Source organism: Terrapene carolina, unplaced genomic scaffold, assembly GCF_002925995.2.
Source record: "Terrapene carolina triunguis isolate 2854851 unplaced genomic scaffold, T_m_triunguis-2.0 Scaffold66, whole genome shotgun sequence".
Taxonomy (NCBI): domain Eukaryota; kingdom Metazoa; phylum Chordata; order Testudines; family Emydidae; genus Terrapene; species Terrapene triunguis.
In genome coordinates this window covers 85,733,112-85,752,787 of record NW_020664417.1, presented here as the reverse complement: position 1 = coordinate 85,752,787, position 19,676 = coordinate 85,733,112, and the positions used below count along the sequence as shown (strand labels likewise).

The 19,676-nt window shown below is 44.1% G+C and overlaps 1 protein-coding gene across 3 annotated transcripts in view; it reads right to left on the bottom strand.

Moving 5' to 3' along the window:
* Window positions 1-19,676, bottom strand: part of ZFYVE28 (zinc finger FYVE-type containing 28) — a 288,813-nt gene that overhangs the window by 92,371 nt on the left and 176,766 nt on the right. For all 3 annotated transcript variants that reach the window (XR_003369620.2, XR_003369619.2, XM_026648078.2), the window contains exon 3: window positions 666-803. Coding sequence is in view for 1 of the 3 variants with exons in the window: in XM_026648078.2 (XP_026503863.1) it covers window positions 666-803 (138 nt within the window). In the remaining 2 variants the exon portion in view is untranslated. The remainder of the gene's footprint in view (window positions 1-665; window positions 804-19,676) is intronic.

Sequence of the window (19,676 nt, the reverse complement as noted above, 5' to 3'; positions counted from 1 at the left end):
AGTCAGAGAAGGGAGTTTATTGTTCTGCAGGCAATCTAATTTTTGTTCAAAATTCATGGCAAGGGCGTTTAGAATCTTGGATAGGTGCTCTTTTATTTTGTATGCATCTCTAATAATTCAATCATTAGTGCCATTAATACAATCCAAATGAAGGAGATAGAATAGAAAGCCCTAAAAGAATACTTTTAGTTCCAGGAATGAGATAAATTTGGCTCATGATAAAGGATACTACTCTGACATGAAAACCTGTGGATATCTGTAGAATTTCCACACCCTACATGGGATAGTCCTTCATGGCAAATACAACTCCCAATATAAATTGACCCAATATACAGGAAATATGTATCCAATACTAATACATTAAGGGTATCTATGCATTATTTAAATTAAGACAAATTGATATTAACAGTTATTAAAATAAATATTTCACAAGCACAACAGATATCAAACCCACAATAAAACAATACTTTTAGACTATACATTAACAACTGATTAGATTAATTTTCAAAGTAAATGTTTGAATACTGATCTACAAGTTTATATGCTTTTTTGTGAGAAATTATGCCCACACATTTCAAATACAAGTCCTCAAATATACTTTACAAGCAGCATGCAATAAGCCAATCTTCCTTTAAAACAAAATAACAGAAACAACAGTGACCTACCTCTGCTCCAAACCAAAGCTGCCCTGCAAGGTTGTCATGGCGTATTTCTTCTGGAAATTTAACACAGAAGTCCCGGTTGGCCCGTTCACGTGGAATGCATTCATCCATGATTTGATTTACGATGTTTAAAACATTATCCTGGAACGAAAACGGATGGATAGGATGCATGCAGTCATAAGAAAGTAACTGAAACCAAAGACGTCCCATGATATTTTCTCCAACATTTATAGAACTAAGAGGACATCACCTAAAAATCACATATTTGACATTTTACATGTTAACATGAATAAAATGGATTGGAGGGGGAGAGAGAACACATCCACTATTTTTTCAGGTTGCTTACTGCAGTCATTTAGCAGCACTTTGTATATAATCAGTTGCACTGCATCCCCATGTAACAAGTCAGTTTGTCAAAAGTGAGCTTCCTTTTGTTTATGTGGGTCTTTTACAAATAAAAAAGGAGAGAACAAATTAAAAGAAAAATTTGATTGTAAAGCCACAAAAATTGGCAGGGGGACTACGGGAAACGTATCGTTCTTAAAAAAAATTCACTAGATCCTAGATGTATTCATTTATTTACACTTTAGATTTATAAAACCACAAGACACCCCTAAATAAATGCTCTAGGCACCTCTGACAAATTCTTATTGTATTTCTAAATCAAAAAAGAAACAGCAACCCCATTATATATAATTCCACTAAATAACAGGAAGCACAAATAAATCAGATTCCCCACTTTTAACTTTGACCATCACCCCTAACAATATATGCTTCAATTCTCCTAAAATATGCCTCTCAGAGTACTCTAAAGGTAATCAGAATATAAGAGCTGGGCTTTCTTGGAAGGGAATGAGAGGGGATTGCTCTGGCAGTCTAAAGCAGGTGGTTTGCACTCCCAAGTGTCCAGAAGGCACAGAGCTGGAGTACCTGGCTGCTATTCCTCCCTCCCTTGCAGTCCCCTTGAGGACCGTAGGCAGCCAGTGCATGTTAGAGAAGGCTAGAGGCTGCTCTAACGTGGGCTGAGGCAAGAGAATCGGGGAGCCATAACCAGCTCCCTGATATGCAGTAAATAATCTGGCCCATATTCTGTATTCATTTATCTGAAAATAGTTTACAAAGCCTTCGGGAGTGTTGTATGGAACTGTTTCAATGTAAAAAAGGTAGATTTGGAATGAAAAAGGCCAAGAGTGCCCTTATTAAAGATGTTTTGTTTGTGTCTCGTATCTTCTCTATTTAATGTAGTCCTTTTCTTCATACCTAAAATGTTTTTCAAACAAATAAATAGAATCTGTCACGTAGAGAAATATGTTTAGAAGGCAGAATGCTTTTAAGTCTACAATTTGTTTCTCTTTTGCTTTTCTTTATGTTTTTTTTTTTTTTTTACAAAAGAAAAAGCAAACAAGATGTTTAAAGAAAACTCTCCTCTGTACCCTCCCTTGGGGATGAACATCTCCCTGACTCAAACGCAGATTCACATTTCCTACAATTCTAATGCAGGCTGCTATAATTGTTGTTACCATGGAGCCAGGGCCGACTCTAGGTTTTTTGCCGCCCCAAGCAAAAACAAAACAAAAACAAAACAACCCTCCCCCCCACGAGAGCACAACTGCCGCCCCCGGAATGCCGTCCCTGCAATTGTGCCGCCCCAAGCACGTGCTTGGTTTGCTGGTGCCTAGAGCCGGCCCTACATGGAGCATTGTCACCTCAGCACATAACCAATAGATACAGCAGTCTCCATTTAAAGAGTCAACATTTACCAACACTTACTACGCACTGGTATCTGAGACACTGCAGATATTTTTAATTTCAAATACCCCGCAATGATTAAAAACATATGAGGCCATTGTAAATGAAGCAAGGATGTCTTGCTGCATACTAACAAAGATGTACATCACTACATTTGAAACATATATGTGATAGAGTAATATTCAGTTGTATGTTCTAGGACAGTGGGGCAGTAAATCAAATACTCCGAATAATCAAAAACTAACTCAAAAAACTTGCTTTTGAACTATGATTCATAAACCACTATTGACTCAGGGGATCTAATTAATGCAGCAAAATATTTTGCAAGTAGCCATAATAAGAAGAGAAACTCCTGAACGTTGTCCTCACCCAAAATTACAGAGAGTAGAATGTCTGAGCACATTATATACCCAGGAATATTAAAAGGTACAAAGTCATGAAGCAAACTAGAGACTTAAAATCAATGCACTATTGTACTTTGGGATCAGGTGAATTGCCTGAAGCTCCAGTATTATCACCGGTGCAATCTGAGTTAGCACATCAGGTTAAAAACTCCTGACTTCTGGTATCAAAGAATTAATATAAGCCTCTGAAGATCTTTTAACACTGGAGAGAGAGGGTGGGAAAATGTAATCTTAATAACTGAATTCTGTAAAAGCTGCAGGCAATACAGAGAATTATTATAGCAGGGGGCTCAGATAGAAATGAATTACAAAATTTCAAATTTGGTAACATAAAAGTTTGTATAATACTATGCTAATTTAGGACAGGCAATGATATTCTACTTTAAATTTATTTTCTCACTAACTTGAATGTGTACTAATGTCATAATTTTCCATTCGCTTTCACTATACAATGATAATATATACTGTGCTTTAAAGCATGTCCAAGTTTTCCAATAGAATTTTATTTTTATTTTACAGCAAGTTAAAGAAAGATTCTCTTTAGGGCTATCAAGCAATTAATTAATTGCAATTAATCACACTGTTAATAATAGAATACCATTTATTTAAATTTTTTAGATGTTTTCTACATTTTCAAATATATTGATTTCAATTATAACACAGAATACAAAGTGTACAGTGCTCACTTTATATTTATTTTATTACAAATATTTCCACTGTAAAAAAAAAACAGAAGAAATTGCATTTTTCTATTGTCTAATACAATAGTTCTAAACCTGGGGTGCACACACCCCCTGGGGGTGCGAGATTCCCTTTCTGGGTGTGCGAGACATGCCAGATTTTTTTAGACGGTAAATCATCGAAAACACAACTTAAGCACAGGCACATAAGTACAACTACTTTGTTTAATCAAACCTATGTATTTATTAACAGTATACATTTTTAACTATTACTGTAATATACAAAAACATATTTAGGTTTAAGAGGTACGAGAACATATTTTTTAGGTTTAAGGGGTGCGAGAACATATTTTGATTTTTGATAAGGGGTGCGAGAACATATTTTGAGAACCAAAGGGCTGCAGGCTGCAGTAAAGGTTAAGAATCACTGGTGTAATACAATCTCTTTATTATGAAAGTTGAACTTACAAATGTAGAATTATGTACAAAAAAAACCTGCATTCAAAAATAAAACAATGTAAAACTTTAGAGTCTACAAGTCCACTCAGTCCTATTTCTTGTTCAGCCAATCGCTCAAACAAGTTTGTTTACTTTTGCAGAAGATAATGTTGCCTGTTTCTTGTTCACAATGTCATCTGAAAGTGAGAACAGGTGTTCTCATGGCACTATTGTAGCTGGCATAGCAAGATATTTACATGCCAGATGCGCTAAAGATTCATATGTTCCTTCAAGCTTCAACCACTATTCCAGAGGACATGCGTCCATGCTAATGACGGGTTTTGCTTGATAATGATCCAAAGCAGAACGGACTGACAATGTTCATTTTCATCATCTGAGTCAGATGCCACCAGCAGAAGGTTGATTTTCTTTTGTGGTGGTTTGGCTTCTGTGGTTTCCACATCTGAGTGTAGGTCTTTTAACACTTCTGAAAGCATGCTCCACACCTCATCCCTCTCAGAGTTTGGAAGTCACTTCAGACTCTTAAACCTTGGGTTGAGTGCTGTAGCTATCTTTAGAAATGTCACATTGGTACATTCTGTGCATTTTGTCAAATCTGCAGCGAAAGCGTTCTTAAAATGAACATGTGCTGAGTCATCATCAGAGACTACTATAACATGAAATATATGAATCATAGAATTTCAGGGTTGGAAGGGACCTCAGGAGGTCATCTAGTTCAACCCCCTGTTCAAAGCAGGACCAATCCCCAACTAAATCATCCCAGCCAGGGCTTTGTCAAGTCTGACCTTAAAAACTTCTAAGGAAGGAGATTCCACCACCTCCGTAGGTAACCCATTCCAGTGCTTTACCACCCTCCTAGTGAAAATGTTTTTCCTAATATCCAAACTAAACCTCCCCCACTGCAACTTGAGCCCATTATTCCTTGTTCTGTCATCTGGTACCACTGAGAACAGTCTAGATCCATCCTCTTTGGAACCCCCTTTCAGGTAGTTGAAAGCAGCTATCAAATCCCCCCTCATTCTTCTCTTCTGCAGACTAAACAATCCCAGTTCCCTCAGTCTCTCCTCATAAGTCATGTGCTCCAGCCACCTAATCATTTTTGTTGCCTTCTGCTGGACTCTTTCCAATTTTTCCCACATCCTTCTTGTAGTGTGGGCCCCAAAACGGGACACAGTACTCCAGATGAGGCCTCACCAATGTCGAATCGAGGGGAATGATCACGTCCCTCGATCTGCTGGCAGTGCCCCTACTTATACAGCCCAAAATGCCGTTAGCCTTCTTGGCAACAAGGGCACACTGTCGACTCATATCCAGCTTCTCGTCCACTGTAACCCTAGGTCCTTTTCTGCAGAACTGCTGCCTAGCCATTCGGTCCCTAGTCTGTAGCAGTGCATGGGATTCTTCCGTCCTAAGTGCAGGACTCTGCACTTGTCCTTGTTGAACCTCATCAGATTTCTTTTGGCCTAATCCTCCAATTTGTCTAGGTCCCTCTGTATCTGATCCCTACCCTCCAGTGTATCTACCACTCCTCCCAGTTTAGTGTCATCTGCAAACTTGCTGAGGGTGCAGTCCACGCCATCCTCCAGATCATTAATGAAAATATTGAACAAAACTGGCCCCAGAACCGACCCTTGGGGCACTCCGCTCGAAACCGGCTGCCAACTAGACATGGAGCCATTGATCACTATCCATTGAGCCCGACGATCTAGCCAGCTTTCTATCCACTTTACAGTCCATTCATCCAGCCCATACTTCTTTAACTTGCTGGCAAGAATACTGTGGGAGACCGTATCAAAAGCTTTGCTAAAGTCAAGGAATAACACATCCACTGCTTTCCCCTCGTCCACAGAGCCAGTTATCCCATCATAGAAGACAATTAGGTTAGTCAAGCATGACTTGCCCTTGGTGAATCCATGTTGACTGTTCCTGATCACTTTCCTCTCCAAGTGCTTCACAACTGATTCCTTGAGGACCTGCTCCATGATTTTTCCAGGGACTGAGGTGAGGCTGATTGGCCTGTAGTTCCCCGGATCCTCCTCCTTCCCTTTTTTAAAGATGGGCACTACATTAGCCTTTTTCCAGTCATCCGGGACCTCCCCTGATCACCATGAGTTTTCAAAGATAATGGCCAATGGCTCTGTAATCACATCCGCCAACTCCTTTAGCCCCCTCAGATGCAGTGCAACCGGCCCCATGGACTTGTGCTCATCCAGCTTTTCTAAATAGTCCTGAACTACATCTTTCTCCACAGAGGGCTGGTCACCTCCTCCCCATGCTGTGCTGCCCAGTGCAGTAGTCTGGGAGCTGACCTTGTTCGTGAAGACAGAGGCAAAAAAAGCATTGAGTACATTAGCTTTTTCCACATCCTCTGTCACTAGATTGCCTCCCTCATTCAGTAAGGGGCCCACACTTTCCTTGACTTTCTTCTTGTTGCTAACATACCTGAAGAAACCCTTCTTGTTACTCTTAACATCCCTTGCTAGCTGCAACTCCAACTGTGATTTGGCCTTCCTGATTTCACTCCTGCATGCCTGAGCAATATTTTTATACTCCTCCCTGGTCATTTGTCCAATCTTCCACTGCTTGTAAGCTTCTTTTTTGTGTTTAAGATCAGCAAGGATTTCACTGTTAAGCCAAGCTGATCGCCTGCCATATTTACTATTCTTTCTACACATCGGGATGGTTTGTTCCTGCAACCTCAATAAGGATTCTTTAAAATACAGCTAGCTCTCCTGGGCTCCTTTCCCCCTCATGTTATTCTCCCAGGGGATCCTGCCCATCAGTTCCCTGAGTGCATCAAAGTCTGCTTTTCTGAAGTCCAGGGTCTGTATTCTGCTGCTCTCCTTTCTTCCTTGTGTCAGGATCCTGAACTCGACCATCTCATGGTCACTGCCTCCCAGGTTCCCATCCACTTTTGCTTCCCCTACTAATTCTTCCCGGTTTGTAAGCAGCAGGTCAAGAAGAGCTCTGCCCCTAGTTGATTCCTCCAGCACTTGCACCAGGAAATTGTCCCCTACACTTTTCAAAAACTTCCCGGATTGTCTGTGCACCGCTGTATTGCTCTCCCAGCAGATATCAGGGTGATTAAAGTCTCCCATAAGAACCAGGGCCTGTGATCTAGTAACTTGTTAGTTGCCGGAAGAAAGCCTCGTCCATCTCATCCCCCTGGTCTGGTGGTCTATAGCAGACTCCCACCACGACATCACCCTTGTTGCTCACACTTCTAAACTTAATCCAGAGACTCTCAGGTTTTTCTGCAGTTTTATACCGGAGTTCTGAGCAGTCATACTGCTCTCTTACATACAATGCAACTCCCCGACCTTTTCTGCCCTGCCTGTCCTTCCTGAACAGTTTATATCCATCCATGACAGTACTCCAGTCATGTGAGTTATCCCACCAAGTCTGTTATTCCAATCACATCATAGTTCCTTGACTATGCCAGGACTTCCAGTTCTCCCTGCTTGTTTCCCAGGCTTCTTGCATTTGTGTATAGGCACTTAAGATAACTCACTGATCGTCCCACTTTCTCAGGATGAGACAGGAGTCCTCCCCTCTTGCACTCTCCTGCTCGTGCTTCCTCCCGGTATCCCATTTCCCCACTTACCTCAGGGCTTTGGTCTCCTTCCCCCAATGAACCTAGTTTAAAGCCCTCCTCACTAGGTTAGCCAGCCTGCTTGCGAACATGCTCTTCCCTCTCTTCGTTAGGTGGAGCCCGTCTGTGCCTAGCACTCCTTCTTGGAACACCATCCCATGGTCAAAGAATCCAAAGCCTTCTGTCCAACACCACCTGCGTAGCCATTCGTTGACTTCCACGATTCAACGGTCTCTACCCAGGCCTTTTCCTTACACAGGGAGGATAGACGAGAACACCACTTGCGCCTCAAACTCTTTTATCCTTCTTCCCAGAGCCACGTAGTCTACAATGATCCGCTCAAGGTCATTCTTGGCAGTATCATTGGTGCCCACGTGGAGAATCAGGAAGGGGTAGCGATCCGAGGGCTTGATGAGTCTCGGCGGAGTCTCCATCACATTGTGAATCCTAGCTCCTGGCAAGCAGCAGACCTCTTGGTTTTCCTGGTCGGGGCGGCAGATAGATGACAGATTTGAGGATAGATATGGCAGAATCCGGGTAAAATAGAGACGGAGACATACAATTCTCCCCCAAGGAGTTCAGTCACAAATTTAATTAACACTTTTTTTTTAAACGAGCGACATCAGCATGGAAGCATGTCCTCTGGAATGGTGGCCGAAGCATGAAGGGGCATAAAAATACCTTGCAATATCTTGCAATGCTGGCTACAAAACAGGCCATGCAAATGCCGGTTCTCACTTTCTGGTGACGTAAATAAGAAGTGGGCAGCATTATCTCCCATAAATGTAAACAAACTTGTTTGTCTTAGCGATTGGCTAAACGAGAAGTAGGACCGAGTGGACTTGTAGGCGCTAAAGTTTTGTATTGTTTTGTTTTTGAGTGTAGTTATACAACAACAAAAAAAATCTACATTTGTAAGTTATACTTTCACGAAAAAGAACAGGAGTACTTGTGGCACCTTAGAGACTAACGAATTTATTTGAGCATAAGCTTTCATGGGCTACAGCCAACTTCATCAGATGCATAGAATGGAACATATAGTAAGGAGATATATATACACATATAGAGAACATGAAAAGCTGGGAGTTGCCCTACCAACTCTAAGAGGCTAATTAATTAAGATGAGCAATTATCAGCAGGAGAAAAAAAACTTTTGTAGTTATAATCAAGTGATATACAGACTAACACGGCTGCTACTCTGAAACCTTTCACGATAAAGAGATTACACTACAGTACTTGTATGAGGTGAATTGAAAAATACTATTTCTTTTATCATTTTTATAATGCAAATATTTGTAATAAAAAATAATAATATAAAGTGAGGAGTGTACATCTTGCATTCTGTGTTATAATTGAAATCAATATATTTGAAAATGTAGAAAAATCCAAAAATATTTAATACATGTGATTAATCGCAATTAATTTTTTTAATCATGATTTTTTTTTTAGTTAATCGCGTGAGTTAACTGTGAGTAATCAACAGCCCTAATTCTGTTCCTATTTGGCAGTCTTTTCTTAAGCAAGATTCCCATTGATGTCAAAGGAAGTTTTATGTGACGTGAGAGTGACATACTGGGCCCACCACTGGGTTTTGTTGGTCTTCCCATTTTCATTGCATTTACAAAAGTGCTAGATTTTATTTTGATTGTATAGAAACCTAACTAATTTCAACAGTTAATTATTACAAGCATCTGTAGACTGAGTACATTCAATACATTTATCTTAACTCAAATGTCATTATTTTTAAAGGTATTAAATTATTCCAATAACTAATATAAACATTTTTAGAAAATGATCAGCAGCTTAGGCTGCAAACAACAAACATAGGTTGAATTTACATTTTTTCCACTGTCAGACATTTCTGTATATAGCATCTCTAGAAGCTGCTACCCTAAGAGCATGAGATAATTATTGAAACACTTCTCTCTCTTTGCACACCCCTAGCTTCTGTCATAGTACAAATCTATTGGCCTCACCACCTGAATTGACATAAGATCCGGTGATTTGTTATTTGTGCTGCATCAGTAATTTAGACCATTAAAACTAACAGTTTCTCATTGAAGATAAATCAACAAAATTAACACATAGTGAATTTCAACCCACTCTCTGACACAGGAAACAAATTCATATATTAATAGAAAGTTTCAGATTCTGGACTGAGCCAGAACCAGGCAAGCTCTTTACACTTTCCTTTTACCAGGTGCTATCATATACTATAGCACTTGTATTTGGTATAAGTGTTAGTGAGCCTGTGATAGGGTGTATAAACCCCATACTAGACCTAAAGGGATTAAGAAGCAGTTCTGGGCCTCGATTAGAGGAGGAAGGGACTACCAGCTGATCCCAGCCAAGCTGAAGGTTCAGTTACCCCTCCCCTGGCTTTTTTTTTTTTTTTTTTTTACACTTTACTATCTTAAGTTGGACTTTGAGACTGTGGAGAGGGGCAAATGGCAGGAAGCAGCCTAGGGAGACAGTCTTGAGGCACACCCTGATGCCTGACATTTCTTGCTTCTCATAGGGCCCTAGGTCAGAGCCCAAGGGAGTGGGAGAGGGCCTGGGCTCCAACCATAGACCCTTGCCATATAGGGACAAAAACCTAATTTCTACCTCTCCCAGGAGTGGAAAGACTGTAAAGATGCTGAAAGCCTCGTGGCAAGTATAAGCCCCTTACAGGGCCCAGGAGATAAACTCAGGGTCCTTCCCTGTCTTAAGGACATGGGGCCCTCTACAGTTCACTGGACACAGCTCTCCTGAAAGGGGGGCTGAGCTAAATTGGTGACATGGCCGGAGAGCTGAGTTGCAACCCACCAAAAAGCGGGGAAAGTTGCCAATGGGAGGCACCACAGGCCGAGAGGGGGAAATTGAGAGGGGGGGAAACTAACCACTAGGCAATACCACTGGCAAGCCTGGCCTCCCATCACAGAGTCATTCTGTAAAAAAGCCAACTGAAAAGGGAGAGCATCCTCTGAAACACTTGTGTCACCCTTCCAGTCTCATTGGTACAGGGTATCGGATGCTGATTTTACCATTTCATGTGGCTCTCTCCTGAAGGAAGAATTCTATGTGGCAAATATATTATGACACATTATTTACTGTGGTATGCAGTTTCCTGACCTTTATGTAGCTTCCTCCATTAGAAATTATTCAAACAACATTTTGATTTAGAACTGTTTTTATAGTTCTTTTAAATAAGCATGAGTCATTGGAAGCCTATCAGAGATACACTATGTATGAAGCATTTTTCTAGCTGATTTCTTTTCTTGTCTCTTCTGGGTTGTGTAACCTTATGATGCCGGAATCAGAATAACCAAATTAGGAAATTTGGAACACTTGCTTCACAATGATCTCAAATCTCAGCCACCCTGAAACTGGAAGAAGGCCAACTGATTTAGACAGACTATCCAATGCATTGTAAGCAAATTAGTCTTTTCTTTAATAGAACTGCAAGAAACATTCAATTTAGTTAATTACAGTATTCTGCTTTGTAAGCAATAAGTGAATGGGTTCAGACACATGGTGGTGTTGTGGTTTCACTCTCATTTAAGCAACGAAAATCAATTAGTTGGAATTAAAGTAGTAAATCTTTCACTTGATCCATGTCTCTACAGTAGAGCTTCAGGGTTTTATTTTATGTTATCTTTTTATTCATTTGCATGCTAAGATGAGACTGGTTCCATTTAAGATCATCTAGTGTCTTTCTCCCAGTGCAATGGACAGCAGTTTCCAGACACTCTTGGAAACCACCTCAGGTTTCTCATTCCCTCCATGAGTTGGGGTCAAATGCATCCTGAAGGTGACAAACTTGAACTTTTTGGATGTGAGAGAAAGGCAAGTAGTCTGAGGCCTATAATGGACAGCAAGTTAGCTTGAAATGTAAAATATTGGCAAAAAATGGGTAATATAAGTCTTGGCAAACACTCAAAAGTGTAACAGCATGGAGCATGGAGATAACAGTCACTATTTACATGGCTTGGGTGAACCATAAATTTGGTGAGATGAGGTGTTGCATTTGCCTTCTGAAGGTTAGAAGATGGAGGGTAGTTAAGTTCAACTAACTTGTACTCTGTCTAGAACGTATGGTTACACCAACATTTCAGGCTCAATCTGTCCATTTGTCAATTTCCTGCATTAAACTGCGCTTTCTTCACGTCACCCCTTAGATGCACTATGTCCTTATTAAGGCCATCCACAAGGCTCTCTAACTCTCTCCACATTTAAGTGCCACCTAAAGACCCACTTCTGCTGTGCTACCTAAAAGGAAGCCACCTGAGTAATATAGTCCTCCTAGCCCAATATTTATCACATACTAATTTCTGTCTTATTGTCTGTCTGAATGGCTTATGTTAGACTGAAAACTCCTGTAAGTTGGGATTGTGTCTTACTTCTCTCTGGAAGGTGCCTTGCATAATTTGGGCACTACCAAAACACACAGCAAATACATAAGACCTAAATTCATAGTAAATGTTAATTCCATTACCCCTTTTGGCCCAGACAGTTAGCCAGTCTTGTGGGCTTTTTCCAGTAGGAGGAGAAATTGATGATAGAGCCAGGTATTTCTTTAATGAAATCCTGTTTATTTACATAGAACATATACAAAGTTGGGTTTCCTAGAACACCATTGGAATCAAACAGAAAGCATTTTCTTTGTTCATAGTTCCAGGGTTTTTTTTAGCCAGCACTGTCCCTCCCTTCTTTTCACTTTCTATTGGGATCAGATTTCCGACCCTTCTCTTGCTCTCGGCTTTGTGGTTGTTTCTCTCTGCCTGTTCCTTCTTCTCTCACACACACATATTTCCGACAAACAATTTCCAACAAAACCCCATCGCCCACATAGTTCAGTTTATGACTAGCCTTGCATGTGGCCTTTATTTTGGGTGGTGGCGTCTATTATTTCAGCTATCATACCCCAAAATGTAGTTTAACTACAACTTACATTTATCCTGAATGAAGGATGGTTGCCACACCCACCAATTTAAATGAGATTTCATAACAACACTGACTGCTGCAGTTGATCTGTGTTTAGTTGAAATGTAGAGGATCACTGTTCCTAAACTGGTGTGTAGAATTGTGGGCTTGATATTATGGGTGCTATAGATGATGGAAATGACTGCTTTTTGATAATAGAAGTAATAATCTCTAACAGTGTGCATATTCAAAGCTCTTTGAGATTTGTATAATTAATGCATTTAATCAATTGCCAGAGTTGGGTGTGCCAAGTCAAAGATGTCACTTAAGAGTGGGGGTTGGGAAATGTCATTTTCAAATAAAAATTTTATTTATCTTAGAGCATCACTTCAATTGAACTGGTTGCCTGAGCAAGATGAGACACATCTTGCTGTAGTTGGAGGAACATGTACTACCATCTAGACTCTAATTCCTGTTTCATTATGTTAGATTTAATCATAGTTCCAACTTTCATATGCATTGCATTTGAGTCATATAATATAGGTAATCATCCTGTTCTCATCTTTCTCTAAGAGATAGAGAAATTAAGACCTAAACATGGAATATCAATTTCACTTTCCCCCTAACTCCTATAGTAAGGGTGGGCAAACTACGGCCTGCAAAAAAAAAAAAAAAAAAAAAAAAAAAAAAAGAATTAAAGGGAGATTGTAGCTGTCTCCTAGGATGCAACTCTTGCATTAACGTCTTTTGGGAGAATACTTTTTTTCTTTAAGAGACATTCTGTAGCAATGCTGTATGGGATTATCCTTTCTCTAAGGACAAGTACATTTCTGGACCTCAGCTGGTTGACAGTGTCTTTTTCTTGTACTATAGAAAAGATTTATATTCACTCACCTAGACTGAGAAAGACATTAACCAACATTAACTTCTCCTGGAAAATAGGAGTGTCTTTACTGAAATGGGTCCCTTCATTCTCTCCTTAGGGTTATATATGGATTTCATAGAAAAACTGGGTTTTCATTAGAAACGGCCTGTCCCAAACCTTATTCTGTTACTAAGGTATAGCTCTATCACTTAGTATATATATAGATGGAACTCTTGAAACCTATTATTATCTGACAGATACATTAAGAAGACAAATATGTTTTGTTTCCTGGAAGCAGGGCATGCCTATCTGAGTCTTTTTTCTATAAACATCAGGTATAGTGCATTTGTCTTGCATAAACAAAGTTTACCAGTATTAGACTAAGTACCCTTGTTTCGTCACTATTCCATTCTACACACAGTGTCATGGCCATAGCTGGGATAAGCACAGTTCTTAATTTGTGCCAAGGCTGAGTCCTGGCACCTCTAAGCTTTGCAGTTCATAGCCTCAGCACCTCTGGGCATGCTGCATCAGTTTTGAATGTAAAAAAATTTGAGCCCCAGCACCTAATTGCTTGGGCCCTGGCATCTCTTTCATTACAAATTAAGCACTGGATAAGTGACATTGTCTTTGAATTACACCACTGATGTGTCTTATAAAATGCACATAATGGGCCTCATTCTTGGCCCATTTAAGATCTCTGTGCTGTCGGAGTGGAGAAAAGGGATCTTAAAGCTGCTCTAAAAGAGCACTGAAGATTCTCCAGGAGTAAAGGAATTCTGGGATGGGGGTGAGCTGGAAAAGCCAGCTTCACACCACGGGCTCCCTTCACCCTTAGCGTAGGGGCCATGTGTGGGAGTACGGCACAGTGCACTTCACTTGATTCCAGCAGGTGAAAGGGTCTATTCTGGCGGGTATAAGAACAGCCTTGTGTCTAATCTACTTTGTGCTGGAGACCCACCCAGGACCAGAGGGATTGCAACAGTGACTTAGAGAAAACGGTTACTCACCTTCTAGTAACTGTTGTTCTTCGAGATGTGTTGTTTATGTCCATTTCAATCAGGTGTGCGCCCGCCACATGCACGCCAGAAGATTTCCCCCCTTAGCAGTATCCATAGGGTCGGCCTGGGGGCCCCCTGGAGTCGCGCCTTCATGGCACCCAATATAGGGCTCTGCTGACCCAACTCCCACTCAGTTCCCTTTTGCCGGCTACTCCGACAGAGGGGTAGGGTATTGGAATGGACATGAACAACACATCTCGAAGAACAACAGTTACGAGAAGGTGAGTAACCGTTTTTTCTTCTTCGAGTGGTTGTTCATGTCAATTCCAATCAGGTGACTCCCAAACCCAAGTTCAGGAGGTGGAGTCGGAGTTGTCCACTGATTAGAGCACCACTCTACCAAAGGCTGCATCATCTCTGGCCTGCTGGGTAATTGCATAGTGCGTGGTGAAAGTGTGTATGGAGGATCACGTCGCCGCTCTGCAAATTTCCTGGGTAGGAATCTGTACCAGGAACACCGTTGAGCAGGCCTGGTGCAGTGCACAGTAATCGGAGGGGCAGCCATCCCTGCCACGTTATAACACTCACGTATGCAGTACGTGATCCATGTCAAAATCCGCTGAGAAGAGACAGGAAGACCTTTCATTCTGTTCGCCAATGCCACGAATAGTTGGATGGATTTTTAGAACAGCTTTGTTCTCTCGATGTAAAAGGCTAGCGCTCTGCAGACATCCAGTGAGGGAAACCTCTGCTCCCTGCCACTCGAGTGCAGTTTAGGATACAACACTAGGAGAAAAATGTCCTAGTTGATGTGAAATTGGGAGACAACCTTCGGGAGGAAAGCCGGGTGAGGCCTGAGCTGAACCTTGTCCTTATAGAACACAATGTAAGGAGGCTCTGATGTTAGGTCCTTGAGCTCAGACACCCTCCTGGCCGAGGTTATCACAACCAGAAATGCCACCTTTTATGAGAGAGAGCGAGCAGGGAGCACATCGCCAGTGGTTCAAAGGGCGGACCCATCAGTTTGGAAAGGAACAAGTTAAGGTCCCAAGGTGGGATCGGCTGCCTGATGTGTGGATATAGCCTGTCAAGACCTTTGAGAAAGCAACTGACCAAAGGCAAAGGTTAGCAAAGACCTACCGTCCCTCTGAACCTGGATGGAACACTCAAATGGCAGCTAGGTGAACCCTTATTGACGACATGGACTGGCCCTGCTGTTTGAGATGGAGGAGGTAGTCCAATATAAGCGGTATAGCGGCGAGCGTCGGGAAAGAATGACGCTGCACCATCCAGATTGAAAATCTCTTCCACTTGGCCAGGCAGGTAGCCCTAGTGGAGGATTTTTTATTGCCAACGACAACTTCTCTAACCTGGTCTGAGCAGGTAAGCTCCATCGGGTTCAGTCATGTTGCTTCCACGCCGTGAGGTGCAATGACTCGAGGTTTGGGTGCTGGAGGTGACCATGATCCTGAATTACTAAGTCTGGGAAGAGCAGCTAGGTGACCAGGGCTTCCACGGACAACTCGAGGAGGGATGTGTACCAGCGTTGGCAGGGCCAGGATGGAGCTATCAATATCACCGAAGCTTCTTCCCTCTGTACCATGAGGAGCACCTTGTGAATGAGAGGGATGGGCGGGAACACGTATAGGAGAGGATTTCCCCCTGGTAATAGGAGCGCATCCACTATGGAGCCTGGACTATGGTTCCGGAAGGAGCAGAATTCAGGGATTGGCACCACCATGTTGCGTGACGGACACTTGACAAAATTACCGTACTTAGTGACAGACATTGCGGTGGGGGTTATGTCATTCAGTCATTCAATTTTTGAAAAATTACTACGGACCTCAAAAATTTTAGCACGGATATGTTGCTGACCCCGGCAGAACTGCTGACACTTCCTGTTGAATCGCCTGGCAAAGAGGTCTACCTGGGGGAAAGTCCCACCGTTGGAAGATGGCGACGTCCGGATGTAGGGACCACTCATGGCCTTGGAACAACCTGCTGAGGTAGTCCGCCAACTCGTTCTGCACCCTGGGGAGGTACGAAGCCTGCAGGTGTATCGAATGCTCTACACATAAGTCCCACAGCATGAGGGCTTCCTGGCAGAGCAGAGAGAAGCGTGCACCCCCTTTTGTTGATATAGACAACACCACGGCGATGTTTTGTCATAACTGAAACACATCTGTCTGTTAAGTTGACTCGGAAAGTCTGGCATGCCAGGCGCACTGCTCTGAGCTCTCCGACATTGATGTGGAGAGCCAGCTCTGCCTGTGACCAGCGGCCTTGTGTCCTGAGGTCTCTCAGGTGTGCTCCCCAGCCCAAGTCTGATGCGTCCGTTACCAACAAGAGAGTTGGCTGGGGGCTGGCGAAGGGAACCCCAGCACACACCACCTGTGTCGAGCCACTGCAGAAGGGAGTCGAGGACATGGAGAGGCAGAGTCACCACCCTGTCCAAACTGTCCTGACCCAGCAGATACACTGAGGCTAGCCAGGATTCGAGTGGCCAAAGTCTGAGCCTGGCATGTTGCACCACATAGGTACACGCGGCCTTGTGTCCCAGGAGTCTGAGGCAATTTCATACTGTGGTGGTGGGAAACTGCCTGAGAATGATGTCGCCCATGGCCCAGAACCTCGATTCTAGCAGGTATGCCCTGGCCTGGATCGAGTCCAGAACCGCCCCTATAAACTCCATCTGCTGAACAGGGGACAGAGTGGACTTCCCCACATTCAGGAGAAGGCCCAGTGCATCGAACGTTGCAATGATGAATTCGACTTGATCAGCCAGTCATCTAGGTAAGGGAACACCTTTACCTGGCGCCTGCTCAGGAACATGGCCATGACTGCCAAGCATTTGGTGAATACTCGGGGCGCCGCTGACAGACTGAATGGGAGGAGTGTGAACTGGTAGTGGCTGCTGCTCACCACAAACCTGAGGTATTTTCTGTGGGACGGAGTTATTGCTATGTGAAAGTACGTGTCCTTCAAGTTGAGGGTGGCATACCAGTCCCCTGGATCCAAGGAAGGGATGATAGAGGCCAACAAGACCATGCAGAACTTGAGTTTCTTCATGAACTTGTTGAGTTTGCGCAGGTCTAGAATAGGTCTTAGCCCGCCTTTGGCTTTCGGTATTAGGAAATACCGAGAATAAAAGCCGCTGCAGTCCTGAGGAACCTCTTCCACTGCTCCTAGCAAGAGGAGCAATTGCACCTCCTGGATAAGGAGTTGCTCGTGAGAGGGGTCCCTGAAGAGGGATGGGGAAGGGGGGTGGAAGGGCAGGAGGGAACAGAATTGGAGTGAATATCCCCTTTCTACCCTGCGGAGCACCCAACAGTCTGATGTAATGCAGGCCCACGCAGGGTAGAAAGGAGATAGACGTGATGAAAAGGTAAGGCAGGAAGGATCCAGTCTCTGAGCTGGTGTGTCGCCCCCAAGCGCACCTTCAAAATGTTGCAAAAAAGGCCTGCCTCTGGCCTGAGGAAGGTTTCGACTGGCCAGAGCCCTGGCTGGAGGAAGGATGAGGTCTCTTTCTCGAGTTCCTGTTCCTCCTACGCAACCCTTCCTGTCTGCCCTGAGGCTGATAATTCCTCAGGGGTGGGGGAGGCCTGAAGTGCTTCTTCTGCGTTGCAGGCGTGTGAAGGCCCAAGGACCTCAGGGTGGCCCGAGAGTCCTTGAGGCTGTGCAAACGTGAGTCAGTCTTCTCTGAAAATAGCAATTGACCCTCAAAGGGGAGATCCTGAATCGTCTGCTGCACCTCAAATGGTAGGTCCAAGACCTGCAGCCAGGAACTCCTCATGGCCACCCAAGTAGCCATCATATGGGAGGCCCCATCCGCTGCAACCAAGGCCGCCTGCAGGGACACACAGGAGATCAATTTGCCTTCCTCTAGTGGTGCAGAAAAGTCCACATGAGAGTCAGAAGGCAGAAGTTCAATGAAATTTTGTATAGTCCCACAGGTGTTATAATTGTATCTGCTAACCACTGCCTGATGGTTAGCGATATGGAGCTGCAACCCCCCCCATCCTGTTGAATATACTTTTCTCCTAAAAAGGTCCAATTTCTTGGCATCACGGTTTTTGGGAGAGGGCCCCTGGTAGCCCTATCGCTCATGCTGGCTAGCCACAGCCACTACCATGGAGTCTGGCTGGGGGTGGGTGTACAAATGTTCATACCCCCGCGAGGAAACAAAGTACCTCCGTTCACATCTCTTGGCCATAGGTGGCAGCGAGGATGGGGTCTGCCACAGTGTCTTGGTGGCATCGCTAATCATTTTGATCAGTGGCACGTGATGCAGGATGGCCTGGGAGGGGAGAGAATATCGACCATTGGGGCTGGTCTACACTTGGGGGGGATCGATCTAAGATACGCAACTTCAGCTACATGAATAGCTTCGTGGCTGAAGTCGAAGTATCTTAGATCGATTTACCTTGGGTCCTCACGGAGCGGGATTGATGGCTGCGGCTCCCCCGTCGACTCCGCTACTGCCACTCGCTCCGGTGGAGTTCCGGAGTCGACGGGGAGCGCGTTCAGGGATCAATATATCGCGTCTTAACGAGACATAATATAGCGATCCCCGATAAATCGATCGCTACCACCAATACGGCGGGTAGTCTGGACGTACCCCTGGTTTGGCTTCCTCGACCACCTCCTCTATTTTGATATTCAGGTTCTGGGCCACCTGTCTCAGCAGCTGCTGAAGGACCCTAGTGTCCTCTAAGGCCGAAGCAGTTGATGTACCTGCCACCGCCTCATCCGGCAACGAAGAGGATGAGAAGGCAGCCAGTACTGGGGGTCTGATCACTGCCCTTGGCCCCCCCATAGGGTCCTGTGGGGCAAGGAGCAATGGTGCTGCAGTCGGTGCTGTGGCCGGTGGCACCGCCGGAACCGGGATCGGTGTTGGGGTTGGTGCCAAGCTTGGTGCCAGTATCAGGGTTGCAGCTGATGCCAGGATTGACGCCACGGTCAGCACCAAGAACGCTGCGGTGGTCGACGTCGTGATCAGTCCCAAGGACAGTGTGGCAGCTGGCGCTGTTGTCGGAGTGCCTGACACTGAGGCCACCGATGCCCATCTGGAACCCTGGCTTTGATGATAGGCCCAGGATGTCCAGAAGGGCCACTGGGCCCCTGCCACTGGCCCTGCCAGGGTGCCGGGTAGGGATGATGATCGTGGCGGGAGCGAGATCATCTGCTCCTGCTAGAGCGAGAGGACTCTGCCTCCGAGGTCTCTGATTGGGATGACCCGGGAGGAGCGGAGCCTCTTGGTGCTGGGGATCGGTGCCAGCTTGGGGACTGGAGCGGCTCCCCCGCAGAATGTACTGGGCTTGGGATTGGTGCCGGCGACCTGTCCCTCCTAGGAGGCGAG